The 19,025-nt window shown below is 48.4% G+C and overlaps 2 protein-coding genes and 2 long non-coding RNA genes across 6 annotated transcripts; 1 reads left to right on the plus strand and 3 right to left on the minus strand.

Annotated features, from left to right (window-relative positions):
- Positions 1 to 211: 211 nt before the first annotated feature.
- Positions 212 to 2,425, minus strand: LOC128749720 (interferon-induced protein with tetratricopeptide repeats 2-like). The gene is made up of 2 exons (XM_053849592.1): positions 2,312 to 2,425; positions 212 to 1,805 (listed from the first exon to the last, which is right to left on the minus strand). Exon 2 carries the CDS (start codon positions 1,792 to 1,794, stop codon positions 499 to 501), a length of 1,296 nt encoding a protein of 431 aa, XP_053705567.1. The 5' UTR covers positions 1,795 to 1,805; positions 2,312 to 2,425; the 3' UTR covers positions 212 to 498.
- A 2,444-nt stretch (positions 2,426 to 4,869) lies between these two features.
- LOC128750026 (uncharacterized) lies at positions 4,870 to 7,436 on the plus strand. The gene is made up of 5 exons (XR_008413008.1): positions 4,870 to 5,385; positions 5,461 to 5,489; positions 5,569 to 5,746; positions 6,152 to 6,329; positions 6,970 to 7,436. It is a non-coding gene; the product is annotated as an uncharacterized LOC128750026 (long non-coding RNA).
- Positions 7,437 to 8,934: 1,498 nt separating this feature from the next.
- LOC128750200 (uncharacterized) lies at positions 8,935 to 11,447 on the minus strand. Of its 3 annotated transcripts, none has more exons than XM_053850572.1 (6): positions 11,111 to 11,447; positions 10,128 to 10,406; positions 9,957 to 10,059; positions 9,796 to 9,886; positions 9,508 to 9,649; positions 8,935 to 9,409 (listed from the first exon to the last, which is right to left on the minus strand). In XM_053850572.1, the coding sequence occupies exons 2-6, from the start codon at positions 10,398 to 10,400 to the stop codon at positions 9,353 to 9,355; spliced, it is 666 nt and encodes a 221-aa protein (XP_053706547.1). In that variant the 5' UTR covers positions 10,401 to 10,406; positions 11,111 to 11,447; the 3' UTR covers positions 8,935 to 9,352. The 3 variants fall into 3 exon arrangements, with proteins under 3 accessions (XP_053706547.1, XP_053706549.1, XP_053706548.1); XM_053850574.1 differs by having other exon boundaries at positions 9,796 to 9,883; positions 11,111 to 11,440; XM_053850573.1 differs by lacking the exon at positions 11,111 to 11,447 and adding an exon at positions 10,590 to 10,722.
- A 2,094-nt stretch (positions 11,448 to 13,541) lies between these two features.
- On the minus strand, positions 13,542 to 16,326 carry LOC128750201 (uncharacterized). Its single transcript, XR_008413034.1, has 4 exons — positions 15,194 to 16,326; positions 14,370 to 15,025; positions 14,283 to 14,311; positions 13,542 to 14,203 (listed from the first exon to the last, which is right to left on the minus strand). It is a non-coding gene; the product is annotated as an uncharacterized LOC128750201 (long non-coding RNA).
- Positions 16,327 to 19,025: the final 2,699 nt, after the last annotated feature.

A 19,025-nucleotide genomic window follows, 5' to 3' on the forward strand; every position in this document is an offset into this window, starting at 1 on the left:
GAATGACAGCGGGTGCACTTTTGGTGACATCAATTTGAGTTTGGTTTGACGGTTTAAGAGATAGGCAACTTCAAATAGCAGTGAAATGAGAGACACACATCACATCCATGATTGTTTCTTCTAGTTTCAACTCTAGATCAAGCAAATGTTGCATATTTACAGCATCGATCAAACCCAGGAAACACGGCACGACGAACGCACACAAGGCATGATTTATTCTCACATTGTTGAAAGCAAAGTTCATATCTGGTGAAGCAACATTACAAGACAAGTTTAGATAGAGTGTGTAACATTCTCGGTATTGTTATCAGAAATGGGGCAACGATCAGTTGATGCGGAAAGACAAAAAGAAGTCAGAGAAGATTCCACCCATGGGCTGTTATATCAGAGTACAGGCGACTGGCAGAGAAGGCTAAGGCTGAGCGGTTTAGGTAACAGAGGAGGGCTGCGCTGTGGAGCAGGGAGTTGCCGGTTCCGATCCCACGGTGGAGACCAAGTTTAGGGCTCATCCAGGTTCAGGTTGTGGAGGAACTCTTGGATTTCTGAGCACATTCGGTTTCTGCCACGGGCCACAATCTTCCGCAGCGACTTGATGCTGTTGTTACGGAAGTAGGAAGGAATTGAGATCCTGGCCGCCTTCATGTGGTACTTCACTGACTTGGTGCGATCATTCCGATTGAAGGCCAGATGCTTGGCGTAGTGGTGGTAAAGCACTTGTTGTTCAGCTGGTGGCAGCTGCCGAGCCAGCAGGTCATCGTAGATCTCATCAGCTTCAGCCAGGCGACGCGTGTTTGCGTATATATTGGCGAGGTTTATTTTCTTGACAAGATTGCCTCGAGGGTAGAGAGCGATGACTTCCTGGGTGAGTGCCACCCCTCTGTCGATGGTTCTGCTTGACGGCGGCGTCTCGGAGTTGAACGTTATCCTCCAGCAGTAGCAGAGCGCGGCGCATCTCTTCACGTAACGCTCATCCGGGTCCTTCCTCAGAGCTTGTTCGGCCAGATCGACCGCCTCGGAGAGAGACAGGTATTGCCTGTACAGGCGTAACACAGACTTCAGACCGTTGTGGATCCCAGGAGGTCGACTCAAAACCCTCTGAGCCAGCTCTCGAGCTCGGTCTTCCACGCTTTCTCCTCTTGCACCAGAGTAGTGGAGGTACTTGACTGCAATGCACATGTTTTCTGGATCTTCTTCTCTGGCGTTCTCTAGTTCCTCCCAGACCTGCGGATCCAGAGGACCCTCATCATGCTTGCGAGCCTTCAGCATGCTGAGGACCAGGGAGCTCTTCCACTCCACTCGCCCAGGCTGCTTCTCCACGGCCCCTCGGAGCAGATTTTCCGCTTGCTCCCGTTGGTTGGTGAGCATCATCAGTGTCCAGGCCTTTTCAGCGGCGACCTCTGGCAGCAGCTCATCCTCGGAGGGGTTTGGATATCGGCTCAGCAGATCTTCCACGTTGGACAGGTACGTCTGGCTCTCTCTGTCATCTCCCATGTGATGGTGCAGCCAAGCAAGGTTCCCGTAATTCACCACCAGCCAGGGACCGTCCCTGGCATCTTCCTCTCGACCCAGCTGGAGGACCTCGGTGGCCTTAGTGAGCCACTGCAAGGCCTCGGCGTCGGAGCCCAGACGGTGATGAACGAAGGCCAAGGCGTTGTAGATCGGACCGAGCCAGACATTTCCCTCGTCGTCGCCAAAGTCTTCCAGCTTGTATCTTCCTGTGGAGAGTTTATTATCGTCCAGCAGAACGTCATCCCAGTTAAAGTGGCACGGCAGTTTTTCCAGTCTTGCCTCCATGGTTTACTTTACTGGAGGAGAAATGACAAAAAAAAAAAAAAAAATCAAACGACGCAGGCTAAAGCTGTGGATATGAGGGTCGTTCTATTACACAAAAAAAAACAAAAAAATAAATCACTCAAGGTTAATACTCCAGCCTCAATTTTCCAATGCGGAACAGCATGTTAAATTGTTTGGTGTGGAACATAGACTCCCACTGTAATACACAGGCCATGGCGTATTACATGGTAATATGGATGGTAACATGGATAATTCTATAACTGCCAGTATCTGCTGAAGTATCTGATAACCCTTCAGCCAAACTGACACGTAACAGCTACGCCCTCAAGTGCCTCCTTTCAGAGAGAATCATGAAGATAATATACAATACAATATAGCCGATATTTAAAAAGGACACAGCGTTTTGCATGAGAGTAAATGAGAAGTTGCTCTGCTTTCAATAAGAATTACCATGATATTTTATCATTTTAATCATTTTAATAACACTTATTATAAGTATTGGGCAACAACGACTGACCTCAAGATGAGCAGTTCTTTTCGAGTCGAAGGTCTTCTTCCAGACTTCTTGCCCTCCCAAACGAATGAGCGAATGATGTGAGCGCAAAGAGCCGAGAGCGAATATTACTTCAGATCGCGGCTGCGCAGTGCAGCAAGACGCACCGAGGCTCCTTTGCTTTGAATGGAAACTGAAAGCCAGCTGAGGAGTCGGAAAACGAAACTTAGCGTGGTGCTTTCACTTCTCATGAAAATACTGGAGACGTGAAAGAGGTTTCACAATGCATCAGAATCAGCTTTATTGTGTGAAATAATTGACAAAATACACAAAAATAAATGGATACAAAGAAACAATAATCATAGAAATAAAAATACACCACAAACAACAAGGGCAGTTCACCAGACGGGAGGTTCTGGTCTGGATGAACAGTCCATGACCAGGGTGAGAAGGGTCTCTGGGTCCTGGAGGCAAACAGGTCATGAGGAGGTGGCAGGCTGTAACCGACCAGTGCGTTGTAGTCTGCCCTTGTCCCTGGAGGTGGCGCTGCTGTCCCACACGGTGAGAGAGGAGGTGAGGATGTTTATATTGTTATGTGTTTTTATTTTGGCCTCGGGCAGGATTTCGTGATCTCTTTTATTTTGTGTGTTTTGCAAATTATTTTTTTTTTATGTAAGACAAAGTGTGAGCACTTGTTGTGATTTTTTTTTTTTTTTTTTCTGAACATAAGACGATTGGAACTTGTTGTGTGTGCATCATTGTTGTTCACGAGGTCACCACAGAACAAACTTCTACACTGGTGACAGGTCTCTTTGAAGCCAGAGGGGCTGAGCATTTGGACACCAGTCCTGACCCAAAGGACTTGAGTCAGAAGAACAAAGCGGGAAGCACTGTTCTGTGAAATCACACTCCATCAAATCTGCGACGTAAGAAGTGTGTCAGGAACTTTGCTTGGGATGTGGATGTAATGTTGGATGTTCCACCTGGACTCAGTGGTCACAAAGGAGTCCAGCATTTCTGTTTACACTCTGAGCTCCATGTGTTGTTGTGTCAGCTGTTGTTGCTAACTGGAAGTGTCAATACATTTTAAAGACTTTGCACAATGGAGGGACCAGTTTACAGTATTTTCTAAGAGAACGTTTCTATGTAAATACTTTGAGAATATATTAGATATATTTTTCTACACACTTCAGTGACTTCATCTCCTCATATGGACTGTCATTTTAAGTTGAAATGTTTTAACGTGATGCACGTCATGGTCTGCAGGGGCAGTGTTTACAGTCTGACTTGGTGAATGAGTCTCTGCTGTCTTTGTTGATGTTGCGATGAGATGCTGCCTTGAACCTTGGCAGAACGAAGACAAATCGCCTGTAGTGTGTATGACTGACTTCTCTCATGTGGAGTCTGCGTGTAGCTCTTGTTGTTGCTGGTCCAGTTGTTGACCTGTCTTGCCTCCATCTTCCCTGCCTCTTCAGGTTCAGCATGTGGAGCGGACTTTCCCGGACTCTCCTGTGATTGTGCTTGGTGGCTTCAACAAGGCGACTGAGCGAGGAGCTTCCCAGGTACAGGCAGGTTGTAAAATGTCCCACCAGAGAGCAGAGCGTGCTGGATCACTGTTACTCATTGCTCCACAACTCTTATACCGCCCTCCCTCGAGCAGCACTGGGACTCTCTGACCACATGATGGTTCATCTTGTTCCCACATACAAGCAGAAGCTGAAGCTGGCAAAGCCTGTTGTGAGGAGCATGAGGATGTGAAGCGAGAGAGGAGCTGCAGGCTTGTATGGAGACCACAGACTGGGAGGTGTTCAGGGCTGCGACCAATAATCTAGATGAGTATACAGACACTGTGACTTCATGGATCAGCTACTGTGAAGAGTGCATAGTTCCAACGCGCACCAAGGTTCACAGCTAAACTCAGCCAGATCAGACGGGAGAAGGAGGCAGCTCGCAAGAGTGGGCACAGGAACTGCTACAAAGAGATGAAGTATCAGTTTCAGAGGGAGCTGAAGAAAGCTAAGGCCGCATACTCTGACAAACTCAGGCAGCAGTTCTCAGCCAATGACTCGGCTGCGGTGTGGAGAGGGCTCAAGGTGGTCACTAACTACAAGCCACGTGACCCCCACAGTCTGAACAACCTCGCTCTTGCACAGGACCTGAACAACTTCCATTGTCGCTTTGAGCAACTTTTTTGTACCAACACCTCTGTGGTCTCTCCAGCACCCTGTTCCACTTTAAAACAAAGGACTGTGCTGTCTCTTAGTGACACAACTAAGACGAACGACGTCACTGAGACAGCAAAGTCGATCATTTCAGTCACTTTTGATGAGCCAACCCCTCACCTCCCCCCTCTTTCTCTTTCTCTTGACATCGTGGAGCAGGACGTGCTCAGTTCAGGAAGCTGAACCTTTGGAAGACTGCGATCCTGAACCACCGTCAACCATCACCGAGGGCCTCAAATGGGAGCTGACCATCAGGTCCCTCAGGACTGTTTGTTCCTCTTCCCTCTGGCAGGAGGCTACGGTCCATCCAGACCAGAACCTCCCGTCACAGGAACAGCTTCTTCCCTCGGCTGTCAGACTGTTAAATTCGTGAACAGCCTTTGTTGTTTATTTTATTTTATTTTATTTTTATGTCAGCACTTTATTCCAAAACACTTCCTAGTTGGTGGGATCCCCATTGACCATGGCAATACATTTGATTCTGATTCTGTCCTCTGTTTTCTTCCCCACCTCTGGCTCTCTGATCTCCTTCCATCTCTTCCTCCCCCCTCACCTTGTCACTCTGATGCTCTGCATCCTTCCCTTTCCATCCATGGATGTATTTGCTCCAACACAACAGATCCTCTCTGAGGACCTCAACCTCTCACACTCTCTTCAGCACCATCAGCAGAGCGACGAAGAATAACTGGTCAAACACCGCCCTCGTGTGGTTGGACTTAAACACAACCAGTCAATGAAATAACCCACTGTTTGTCCATGACGTCATGACGCCTCCTCATTGGCCAATGGCTGGCCAACTGGCCCCGCCCCCGAGCGCCAGGTGAACTCGTCCGCTGATGAGCAGCTTGGTGAACAGGTGGATGAGGTGAACGACAGGTGAGGCCGTTTGTCAGCCCAGAAGAAGAGGCGCTTTGTCTCCGGGAGCTGACCTTTGCTGTTGTTGTTGTTCAGGTCAAACGTGTGTGAGCTGGAGGCTGCAGGTGAGCTGTGTTTGCCTTGGTCTCACTGACACTGGGTGATGACGTCTTCTCACGCACGGTGCCACTGTCTGTGGTTCAGGTCACTGACATGACGCAACAGTGTCTGCAAGATGCTTCAGGAACATTGCTGTGACGTGTGTCGAGTCGCTGTGATGAAGAGTGGAACCCTGTTTTTCTGATCCATGACTGTGGTGTGATTTCACTGCCGTGTGACTGGGTTCCTCGAGGCTCCTCTCAGAGCTGGATCAGTGAAGCTGGTGAGTTCCGTTTGTGCTGTGCACCACACTGCACACAGGAAGTGAAGGAGTTGTCTCTCAGGACACCAGCAAACTGGAACCTGTCACTCCAACTGTGAGCTCAGAACTCTCAGGGAAATTCCATCTGAGCTGAGTCTGTTTGGCTGAAAGTGGACTTGATGGGAGACTCTGGAGGACTGACACCACTACGGAAAGGAAACCGTATCTGGAGCCAAACCGGTTTTATGGCCAAACTGGTGTTCAGGCAGCAGCACAATTGTTTTGTCACTGTGCTGCAATGGTTAATTCACATTGTTTGGTGGTGGTGATGGATCCCTGGAAGCTGATGTCCTCAGGATGTAGTGATGTTCTGGGTGAACTGAACTTGTGTTTCCACTGAAGTCTAACACTCATTGTCATTTATAGGGCGTCTGCTCCTCCTCTCCAGATGGTCTGGGTCAACAGTCTGGTTGGGAGCAGGTGGTTTAGATAGATGCGTTTGAGCTTGTGCAGCTGGAATATTTCACCGAAGCATCTTCACATGAGGAGACACCTGGCTCCACCTGAGATGGTCCCCTCAGTGGAGGAGCAGCCCAACTCTCCTGTAAGTTCAAGCATCCATGAAAAGTGCTCTGAGTCCACAGCATTGGTGACATCACATCTGTCCACACTCTCATATCATACATTCCAGTGGTATCTGTCATGATGCAGCACTTTCACTGACTCCTCTGGAGCGTCTGTACTGCAAGAGCTGCGTGGAAGTGTGTACTTGTACGTACTCCTCCTCTTGGTAGTAAATCTCTCTGTATTGCTCAGTCTTTGATCTGTCAGTGTTTCCATGAAAGCATGTCCTCATGAGGACCAGTGGCTGCTCCACATGTTCCTCTCTCACTGTAGCAAACACCAGCAGTGTCATGGTCCAGCTGTGCTGCTCACGTGCAGCTGGACAGTTGTGGTTCTGCTGGAGGCTCTGGTCAGGATCCTCAGCTGGCCTTGAAGAAACAACTGTCTTGCTTGTTTGAATAAACTGACTGGCTCTCTGCAGAGTTGGTCACTGCCTCATGGTTTCCTCCTCCCCCACCCTCCCAATATATTTCAGAATTTTTTTTTTTTGTCATGACAAATGTAGCAGTGGAGTGAGAGGTTGCTAACGAAAGTAAAAGTCATCAAAAACCATTGAGCTGTTTTGATCCCAGACTTGGAAGGTTCCAATTCTGATTTGCCCTGCTGTGTTTGGCCCTCAGAACCAGACCCTGACCTTCATGTTGTCACGTCAGAAGCAGGACTGAGAGGCCCAGAGTCCATGTTGCTGGAGGTCCAGTGTGAAGCCACAGTCAGCAGTGGCTGCCTTGTTGTCTGTTCAGGTCGGGTCACAGTGTTTCCTGAAGTCCACTGTCGGCACAAACATCTACCAGGAAACTGTTCAGCTTCACGGAGTGGCACCTGCCACACTGCTGAAGGTACAGAAGGCTGCTCATGTGACCTGAGCTCTTGCTCACCTGTGGCTCATGGAGAACTGATGGAGGGTTGTCAAGAGGAACATGAGGCACCAGATCCTGTTGTTAAGTCAAAGCCACCTGAGCCAAAGAGGCCCAACCAAGAACTGAGAAACTCAGCACATCTCTCTCAAATGTTGTTGTTTGATGGGAATTTACAATTCAATTTTAGGCTTTTATGAAGTTGAAATTGCACCTTATCAACTGAAACAACTGAGGGCAACACTGTTGGGGCTGTGACACCAGCAACAGTTGATGCTAGATTTTTTTTTTAAATAAAGACTTTATAATGTGTCACAGATATTTTCACTTGTGTTTGTCTCTTTCATGATTTTAACATTGTTCATTATGTTGTTCTGTTTGTCAGCCCAGCGAGAGGTGTGAAGGTGAGCTGCTCGTACGCCTCGATTGGATCTGGATCGGCCGTCCTGGGCGCAGGTCGGGGGCCGTGTCCCCACCAAATACTTCCATCCTTGATTGGTGTTTTGAAAGAATGAAAGAGGGGGTGTGGCTTAACAAAACTAAATAATAGTAAAAGCGTAAAAATAAAGTGGGGATGTCACAAAAATGGTGAAAGAGAAGGGTGAAGAGGAGGCAAGAATAAAGAATCCTCAGTAACATGAACAATGCAAATGTCGTCAAAAGTGACAATGCAATGTCGTCGCCAACTAACTTCGCATACATACCTTTTTTTTTTACTTTCAATAATAACTTTTTATTTATTTCCTGCGTGTTGCAGGATCCCAAAGACTATTTGTTTCAAGGAAGAAAGTAAAAAAAAAAAGAGGGAAGAAAATGAGAAACCAAAAGACAAAAAGGATTCTTGTCTCCTCTTCACCCTTCTCTTTCACTATTTTTGTGACATTTTCCTGACGTTATTTTACACTTTTATCCCTTGCTTAGCCACACCCCTCTCTCTTTCAAAACTCCAATGGAGGATGGAAGTATTTGTCATAAGCCCTTATAGCACCCAGCTGAACCCCGAGGTGGGGACACGGCCCCCACCCCGACCTGCGCCCAGGCCGGCCGATCCAGATCACCGGGGGAGCGTGGGATTCGAACTCGGTACCAATCGAGGCGTACGAGCACTGCTGCATTGCCTGCTGAGGACTCGGTTGAAGCCACCACTACACCAGCTCACCTTCACACCTCACGCTGGGCTGCCAGCACGTTTCTCTCCAACAACTGCACCTGGAAAACTTCACTGAGACATGAGTGGGATTTGAACCCAGGCGGTTTCTGCTTGCCTGACCTTTGTGTGTTCATCCAGATTTCCACATTATGGTTTGTCCTGCACATTCAGTCAACCAAAACCACTCACTGGATTAACCTCGTCTTGTGGTCAACATGTAGAATTGCAGAGAACCGACGCCATCGTCTGCTGGCAGCGACACTCAGGTGATTCAGATGTAGCTTTGATGAGAATGAGGGTTTCTATTCTCAAGTGATGCTGACTGAGCGCTGTACATTTCACCTGTGATTCAGTGGAATCATGGAGACCAACACGTCTCACTCTCTTTTCCAAGGTCGACCTGGAGTGTCAGGAGTCACCAAGGACGGGGGTGACAGGTGTCCAGCCCGGCAGGACGGAGACGCTCTGCTTTTATTGTTTCAACATGTGAGTCAACAAAATGAAACTTGTAGATGGAAGATTCAGAGTGTAAAATACCTCTGAAACTCTTCCACCAGCATCAACACCTGTGCTCTCGGTGCTGTAACTATTAAATACCATTTATTATTTTTGGTGACTGTTGTATGTACAGTAAGATGATACAGCGACATGTTGTAAGAAGGAACAAATAAAGCCACTTTTCAGGAAAACGTCCCTCTTTTCTCCAGCTGTGAACAACATTCCAACACAGGTCCAAGTTCATCCAACTGCCATGTTTACTGATGACCACTAGGGGGAGTCACACGCACCAATTCATGCACGCGTGAGTTGAGGGTCGTTTTGAGCAGCTCACTAAACTCATACAAGGAACAAATACGTTTAAAGGACAGAGATATTAATGAACTGAAAACTGACTCAAGAAACGTTTGACAATTGATCAGAACAAAATCTCAACAAAGTGAATGTGCTTCGATTGAAAGCCGAGTGATCGGCGGCAGGAGGAACAAGGCTGAGTGTCGCTCACAGCGTGGATCTCTCAGTGGGGTCCACACTCTCATCGAAGATCGTCTCAAACTCCTGCGGAAGCAAAGTGTTTCACTTCAGACGGCTTCATCACATGCACTTCCGCTGCACACCACTGGAGGTCAGTGCTGAGATGCACAGAGCTCGCGCACCTTTCTGAGCGCGTCTCCGTAGGTGTCTTGCAGGTGCTCCAGGTAAGCTGTGGTCCACTTCAGAGTCGTGGCTTTGTCGGAAAACTTGGTACAGAACGGCACCAGGAGATTGAGTTTGTCGCAACACGAACGGATGATCACCCTGCACGGAACACAGAGTCACATTCAGCAGAAGAATGAACCCAACATGGTCAGTCAGTTGGAAAACGTCTCGCTCTTTTGATGCCAGTTTGAAACATTTCGGCACCAATGGTCAACAAACAGCAGCAGCACCATGTGACCTCTCACCTGCGCTGCCTCTCCTTCTTGTTGTGTCTCTCCTTCCGAAGACTCAGCCCAGTCGTCTGAGGGCCAGGATGAACACAACAACCTTGATCTGCTGAAGAGAGCGCCAAGTCAGTTGTTGCTAACATTGGATACATTCAAACACTGTTGATGTAAAACATCACCTTTGTTTGCTGTGAGCTTCTTGTTGCTGTCTTTTAAAGCTTGACTCTGGGGAGGGAGGCGAGCGGCGAGACGCAGACGACGCTTGTGAACAGGGTCCATGTTCTTTCAAAACAAACACAAACAGCTCAGTGGGAGTTTGGCATCAATGGTCCAGTGGCGACCAGGCTCACCTCCTGCGTGGCTCCACGTGCCTCCCTCTGACCGCCGTCTGCGTTGGAGGTGGAGAAGTGACCTGCTTCAGGGAGCGACGGAGGAGCGGCTGAAGAGAGGAGCGGCCGTGGCTGGCGGGGGGCAACTTCCTCTGTGAAGGGCTGAAGGTCGATGTCACCAGGCTCCCTGGTCTCCACTGAGCAGGACTGGCTCACCACCACCAGCTCCTGATCAGGTGCATCAACCTGACCTTGGTGGAACAGAGCTTCGATCATATCCGACAGTTGACTCATGGCTTCCTGGGAGACACAGGTGACATCCGGTTACTTTACATCCCTGACTCACAACAACAACAACCCGTGACCCAATTCAACTGAGGAGGCGTGGATGTGACGCCAAGATCAGTCACGCGTTTAAATCCAGGCTGATCTGAAGTGAATAAGCGTCACATGAGCAACTATCGAGACAAGAAATGTTCGGACCTCGGTTAGCAACTGAAGCTAACGAGCCTCGCTGTCGACAGCAGCTCCAGAAAACTGAACACGTCGACTGAGTTCCTTCTCCACTTCTGCCTTTAGTGACGTGAGTTCGAGTTGAAGAAACAGTTTCCTAAAGTTATTCTCAAGTGATGGTGACTTTTATATGTTGACATGACAACATTTATGTTTTTAATGTATTTAGTTCTACTGAATGAATCTACTGAAAAAAGTTTTAACAGAGCGCTCGTTTTATATTTTAAATCATTTTAATAAATTATATTCTCCATAACCTCCGAAACGATACTTCTTTATATTGTTCCAACATTGTCAACGTCAGCGTTAAATTCGTCAGACGAAGCGAAACACGATCGTCAACGCGCAATTTTCTCATGACGATGACGAGGTGACGCCATCGTTGTAACAAAACTGAGTGAATGTGCGTGACAGTTGACGAATAAAAACAAGTCTAAAATGTTCTGCAAGAACTAAAAACCAAAGAAAACAGCCTCCACCTTCTGGTTTACCTCACAAGAAGAAGGTGACCACGTTAATCCCGGCAGGATGCTCCAGTCAGTCGTCCTCTTGCAGCGCCCCCTGTGGCTGCAAACACAACTGCATGCAGGACGATCACCGCGAGCGCTGGTCACGCGTGTTTATATGTAACTCAATGACGGGAACGCGTCCGTTGCTCGCGGAACTAAAGTGGCGCATCCAGCCGGACAACTGAAGAGACGGAGCGGATGAGGACAGCTGCAAGACTGGAGCGAGACTTGTGTCTCATGGTTAAAAACTCTCATCACCAAATCAATAGATGTCACTGCTTTAGTAAATAAGGAAAAACGCTGCTCTTGAGTCTTTCCACTGGAGTCAAAAGGCACAAATGTGATCACGTCTCAGGTTCAGTTTCTTCATGGCCGTCGCTCCACAGCAGCTGAGGATCCTGACCAGAGCCTCCAGCAGAACCACAACTGTCCAGCTGCAATGGAGAAACCAGAGGAATGAGAGATGGAGCCATAAAGTCTGTCAAACTCAAGATCCCAAGTAGAAGCAGCACTGGACCATCAGAAGGGCAGCAGCAGGGTTCAGTCTTGAATTTGGTCCATGACTCAGACACGACGCAGGGAAACAGGGCCACGTTTTCCGCGAGTGTCAGGAGAAGAACAGCACCTTTTCTAACTTCAGAGGAACACACCACCCTGAAGGAAGCAGGACTTTCTTCCTTCACCACCAGGCTTCAGTGAGTCTCAGCTGAGTTTGACCCGGGCTTTTGTGATGTTCATGTGCTTCTCTGCACTGAGGCTTGGCATCAGAGAGCTCAAAACAGCCATAGTTTTGAGCTCTCAGATCCCAAACTGTGAAGGTCAGACTGGTCACGGTTTCAGACGGATCACGTCAGCAAAAGCAGAAACTTCAGAGAGAGTCAGAGCAGAAGATTTCCAGAGGCTTCAGGGGCCACGTGAGCAGCACAGCTGGACCATGACACTGCTGGTGTTTGCTACAGTGAGAGAGGAACATGTGGAGCAGCCACTGGTCCTCATGAGGACATGCTTTCATGGAAACACTGACAGATCAAAGACTGAGCAATACAGAGAGATTTACTACCAAGAGGAGGAGTACGTACAAGTACATACTTCCAGAGCTGCGAGGGAAGTACACACTTCCACGCAGCTCTTGCAGTACAGACGCTACAGAGGAGTCAGTGAACGTGCTGCATCATAACAGATACCACTGGAATGTATGATATGAGAGTGTGGACAGATGTGATGTCACCAACTTTACATGGAGTTCTGCAACATGAGTCAGAAGGGAAGTCTGGGTGAGTCGTGAGTCAGGTCAGCATGAGTCAGCGAGTCACAGAGAACTGCAGGACAAACAAGTTCCAGACATGAACTTTGGTGGACAAAGGTTTGTCTTCAGAGAGATGTTGGAGGAGATGCACCATGAGGGTGTTGGTACCAGCTGGAGTTAGAAACCAGTGTTAACAGCAGCAGCAGATGATGATTGAGCCTCTGATGAGGACTTTGCTTTGAAGGGAAAATGAAAGTCGAGTCTGAGGTATGAGGTCACGTGACCTGAGCTACAGCACAAGAGCAAATACAGCAGCAGGAACGGCCCCATGAAAGAGTGAAGATGAGAGTGGAGCTTATGAACTCAGTACAAATCAAACCCCCCTCACACAACTTCAAAGGTCCAACATCCATGTGGCCATGATTCACCTGAAGGCATCGCAACTGTCACGCGAAAACCGTTGGAAAAGTCAGAGTTATGGGTGTCATGTGACATCACGTTTGAGAGACCGTTTCAAAACAACCTTTGGAGGACAAACTTTAGAAAGAAAGAGAAGCTTCTTTGGTTTTCAACCTCAGAGTTGCTTGTTTACAGTCCACAAACTCCTCTGAAGTGAAGTGAAAGCAGCAGAGTCCACCTGGCACAACAGTCACCAAGACACCACTTTATTCAGCATCAACATGACGTGAGAACAAAGGTGAGTCAAACATGAGGCCAGTCACCTCTTGAGACTCAAGGTTTCACGTCCTCAGATGTCAACTACCATGTTGGCAACTGCTGAAGAACATGGCGTCAACATGACAGCACACACCAGTGCTGGGCTCCTCTCCACAAACAACATGGATCTAGTTGAATGGAAAGTACCTCTGTGAAAGACACCAGCATGAACATGCTGTGGACTGAGCACTTTTCATGGATGCATGAACTTACAAGAGAGTTGGGCTGCTCCTCCACTGAAGGAAGGGACCACCTCAAGCTCCTCGTCCCTCTTGGAGGTTGTTCAGTGCAGCTGAGGAGAAAGACTCAGAGTCAAACGTTACCTGGAACAAGAACAGGGATTATGATTTGTCAAAATAACTTGGGAAACACAGTGACATCCATGGTCCTCTGACATGGACCATGTTAGCTTGCAGTAAACCTCTTCACCAGTTGGACCTCCAGGGGTGCAGAGGACCTTCAACCTCAAACAGGAAGTCACTGCAGCAGGTGTACAAAGAAGTGACTGGGAGGTGGGTGAAGAGCCCAGGTGAGCTGCTCTGAGGAGGGCGGGTCCATCTGAAGAGACGAAACAGAAGGTTCATCAGTAACTTGAGAGTGATGTCTCAGCAAATAAGCACCAAAACATTCCTGCATGATCAGTTTCACACATCACAGGCCCCCAGGAATACAGGGGCCACAGGGTCACCAGGCACTCTAGGAAGCCTCAGAGTCCTCAGGAGGACTACAACCTCCAATGCTGAGCTTCAGGACCAAGACAGTTGGTTAGAAACAGCAGTCGCCCCTCACTGAAAAGTGCTGCGTCACCAACTACTGTGCTGCAGCCAGATTTGACTCCATTTGTGTGCAGGGGCCGTCTGAGTGCAGCTACCTGGAACAAGAGGAAGCAAGTGAGCAGCAGCATGGTCTCACACCAACAAAGGTCTGGGTCTTCTGAGGATGTCAAAGAGCCCAAAATCCAAAAGGAAACACTTGAAATGGCAAAGTGACGTCTCACCCTCCAGCTGCTGCAGGGTTTCTTCTCCTGAGGAAACACTTCCACACAACTCACATGCATCTCTTCCACATGACCATGAAACATCTTGCAGACACTGCTGCGTCATGTCAGTGACCTGAACCACAGACAGTGGCACCGTGCGTGAGAAGACGTCATCACCCAGTGTCAGTGAGACCAAGACAAACACAGCTCACCTGCAGCCTCCAGCTCACACACGTTTGACCTGAACAACAACAACGACAAAGGTCAGCTCCCGGAGACAAAGCGCCTCTTCTTCTCACCTGTCGTTCACCTCATCCACCTGTTCACCAAGCTGCTCATCAGCGGACTAGTTCACCTGGCGCTCGGGGGCGGGGCCAGTTGGCCAGCCATTGGCCAATGAGGAGGCGTCATGACGTCATGGACAAACAGTGGGTTATTTCATTGACTGATTGTGTTTAAGTCCAACCACACGAGGGCGGTGTTTGACCAGTTATTCTTCGTCGCTCTGCTGATGGTGCTGAAGAGAGTGTGAGAGGTTGATCTGTTGTGTTGGAGCAAATACATCCATGGATGGAAAGGGAAGGATGCAGAGCATCAGAGTGACAAGGTGAGGGGGGAGGAAGAGATGGAAGGAGATCAGAGAGCCAGAGGTGGGAAGAAAACAGAGGACAGAAACCTGAAGAGGCAGAGAAGATGGAGGCAAGACAGGTCAACAACTGGAGCAGCGACAACAACAGAGCTACACGCAGACTCCACATGAGAGAAGTCAGTCATACACACTACAGGCGATTTGTCTTCGTTCTGCCAAGGTTCAAGGCAGCATCTCATCGCAACATCAACAAAGACAAGACAGCAGAGACTCGCTCACCGAGTCCTTTGAGAAACCTGTTGACTCCACTGGGTCCTGGGTCAGGACTGGTGTCCAAATGCTCCGCCACTCTTGCTTCAAAGAGACCTGTCACCAGTGTAGAGAGACGCTGTGAGGAGTTTGGTGACTGAAGCACATGAACCTTGAACTTGACATGAATGTCCAGGTCAGTCAGGTCACAAGTCCAACAGCAGCAGGACAAAACAAAGCAGCTGACTTGAGTCGACCTGCAGAGAAGATAACCTCCGCTCGTACCTCTCCCTCCTCTGCACCCTGAAAAGTGACATGGTGGGAAAGCGACCAAGGAAAGTTGTAAAAACGCCATGTAGTCGCCTTCTAACTTCACATCATTCACAAACAACAAGAACTACAAAAGCTGCCGCCAATAATAACAGGTGTTTTTTATGGTGTGTTGCAGGATAGGAAGAGTCAAGTGATGCCGCTGATGATGTATGAAGGACACAGCCAAACACAGGAGCAGAGTCTATATAAGTGCTGCACCCTGAGCTTGTCTTCAGGTGAGCAGAACAGTGCCATGACACCAGCAGATGCTGTCCACGCTTCACGCCGATCACAGCAACAACCTTGGGCCAAAGCTCTGTCAACATGACTGTTGGTAAAACACCCAGCAACACGCTCAGAATCATGATCCACTCCAGTCTCATTCAAGAGGCACACATGACTAACCATGTGACCTGGACATGGTGACGTATCGACGGTGTGTGACAGTCGGTCCTGAGCCTTTCGTGTGCTCTGGCAGGTAAGTCGTGGCTCGCTATTGAGGCGTAGCAGAAGCACAGCAAACACACGGCAGGTTGCCTTGCAGAAGACCTTCAGAATGTAAACCTAAATGATCCTTAGTGCAGTGTCCAAACATGCCATGATGGTGGGATGCGCACTCAACACAAAACCACTCTCCTGCCAGAGAGCTCTCTCACCTGCAGGCTCGGTGACCCGACGGTTGAGACCCACTGAAGAAAGTGTGGACGCTGCAGCTGCAGTTCAGATCAGTTGCTGCTGCACTGTGGGAACATTGGTGTCTTAAAGGTGTCTGACCCCGACTGTGACCACTAATCTGTTGCCGTATGTCAACTGTGCTCCAACAGGAAACAGCAGCGCTGGCTAAACTTACACGCCGCTGTAAGTCGGAGAACTCGTGTCGTGCCCGACATGCCTTCATGGTGGGGCGCACGCGCTGCGTTGAAGGCTTCGATCAATCTCCTCTCTCTGGAACCTGGAAGCACGAAGCGTAGAGCAGTTTATCTGAGCGTCTGCTTTGTTTATTGGTCATTCAGGACAGTCGTGATGTCAGCGTTATCACAACCATCCACAAAACATATTGTGCAGTGACCGAACTTGCCCCGATGGTAGGACACGCGCACCACAGGACGTGAGGATGGTTGTGATGATGCTGCTTCACGATTGCTGCATCGCTGGTGTCGGCTCAGTGTCCAGTCACTTCCTGCTCTCTCTCTCTCTCATGAGTATCAGAACAGAAAGTGAAGTGTCCGACAAAGCCGTGATGGTGGGACACGCGCTTCAAGGTAAAATCTGACTTCATCACGTGCCTCTTGTGTTCAACCTGTGCCTCTGCGTCACCAGCCGCAGAAGCAGAGCCCACAACCTGCTGGACAATCCTGGCTTTTAAAAGCACTGGTGTGAATCATCCAGTTTTCTGACTGCACGGATCAAAATAAGCAACTTCAGAAGCAAAGAATTCAAGAGACAATAGCAAACGTAAAGTGTCATTTAGAGGACGGAGGAAAGTGGATACACATCCATGGTGTCGGTGCTGTAACCGGTGCGTAATTGACCTTACACCTCGTGTAAGCAAAAAAGACAAGTGGAGCGTCCGAAAAGCCTTGATGGTGGGGCGCGCACTTCCAACCTTGCTCTCTGTATATCTGTAACAATGTGTATTCTGGTGCAGTAGAGGAAAAACTGAGTCGCCAACAACCGAATTAAACCGGAGTTCCAAAATGTGTCGGTGATGTAAACATGTGGAGTGAATCTGCTACATGTGTGTTGCGAATGAAGTGCTAATGCCCTCAAAATACATTGTCCCTCCCACCCAACAGGTGCATCAGGAGCGTCGGTCACCCTGATGTCAGTGTCGACAGAGTGAAGCACCAAGCAGGAGGGCTGTCAGCTGCCAGAGCATGAGATGTTGGATGGGTTGCCGGACCTAAGTTGACTCCTGTGTCTTGTCATTGCTGTTACAGTGTGGTGCCACGGACACACTCGGCAACCCAGAGGAGAAATGCTGCTTCAAGACCGTGTCCTTTACACTGATGCACTGAAATGATCCAAGTGACGACAGGAGCGCATGTTTCAAACCAGGAACTGAGCAGAGTTCCATCAGTGACCATCATAAAGTCTGGTTTCTCATTTGCTAAACGTCGCCTTACCTGAAGCAACCTTGATCACAGTCGGAGTGGCTGGAAAACCGCAAGGCTTCCTGGTTGTGTCCCACGTGCACGTGCGATCGTGGACCTGAAAAGGACAAAGGCAAGCTTTGTCTGGCAAGACAGCAGGTCTGAAACCCCTGACTCACCTCGCCACAGGGTGACGCCTTCACCAGGAATGACATTGTTTCCTCAGATGGATCCTACATTGAACGCAAACAATGTTAAAGTCAGAAAACTGTGAGCACCTTCTCATTAAAAACTAAAACAACCACTTTAGACTAACCGAATTCATTGAAAATTCGATCACGCAATGCTTCTGTGAACATTCACTTCAAGGTTAGAGACAGTTTTGGACACCCTGATATCATGACAAGCAGGAATATTGTCATTAATATGTGAATAATCATGTTTGCAGTCGCCCTAGATCTGGTATGCGATAAACACGACGCAGGAGAAAACATTGGAGGGGATTACAGAAACCCTCGAGGGACAACCCTGCGTCATTTTTTCTGGTGGAGTACACTAGCTTTTTTTGACAATTGCATGAGAAAAAAAAAAGGTTATCCTGACTCTGAATGAACTTAGACACTGACTCTTCAGGCCATGTCGAAAAGCAAAAGTGTCCATCGATAAAATAAAAAGACAACATGAACATGATTTTTATTTGCCAGCAAACATTGGAAAAGCCAATATTGCACTGTATTGGGCTACAATAAAACTTAGCAAGACAAACACAAACCCTGTAAAGTCATTCTATAAAGACATTTCACTGCGCTCATTCCAAAACGTGATGCCACCATCAACGAAAGAGACGCTGACAATGGCATTTTCTGTCAGAACACTGCACTGGGCAGGTGATTTATCTTTCTGAAACTGCACACCTTGTACAGAGAAACACAACCTGGATGATTCTGGATTGATCTCTTCCAACAAAGCCATTGTTTCTCCTGAGAAAACATTCACACAGAGCTCCCTCACTTGAACTCTGTGACCTCCAGACCCCTCTGAATGGACGCTTCCAGGGAAGAACACCCATCTGCCTGCGTCTCTCCAGGACGCCGCAGTTTAGAAACACATCCTGCGTTAGATAACCAAGTCACATCCTTGATCCTTCTCTTCCAGTCATCGCTTCACGCTTGTTATTTTAGCCACCAAACTGTCTTCGCCTGGAGAACCCGTGGACGGAGTCAGGCTGAAGGCTTTCGATGGAGCAGCAGCCAACACTGTCAGCGTCCAACAACCTGAAGCGTTTACACATCAATCCCACAAAATGGAAGACTACCCTGTTATTCTTATTTATTTTCCCAAACATGATCCGGCTGAAGACACACACTCTGTTGACACAAAGATTCAACAACAAATCATAAATCTCTGACCACAGCTGAACCCAAGTTCACAAGTTTCCGGCAAACGCTGTTTTAAACAAGCCCTTCCTTCAACTCCCACAGGGCGATAAAAACAGAATTGCCTGCCACGTATTCCACAGCAGCATTCGAGCGCCGGTTAATGGATAAGCAAGTCGGCTCGAGCTTTTATTGCCAGCGGCCGCTAAACCGGAGTGACAAAAGCACACGCTGGCCCAACTTCCTCAATTGGTTTCATTCCGATACAAAATTCACGGTTATTTCATCACTAGAACACACAGTGATGATGCAATACTTCATATAAAATGTCAGCAT

Source organism: Synchiropus splendidus, chromosome 18, assembly GCF_027744825.2.
Source record: "Synchiropus splendidus isolate RoL2022-P1 chromosome 18, RoL_Sspl_1.0, whole genome shotgun sequence".
In the NCBI taxonomy this organism is placed as follows: domain Eukaryota; kingdom Metazoa; phylum Chordata; class Actinopteri; order Syngnathiformes; family Callionymidae; genus Synchiropus; species Synchiropus splendidus.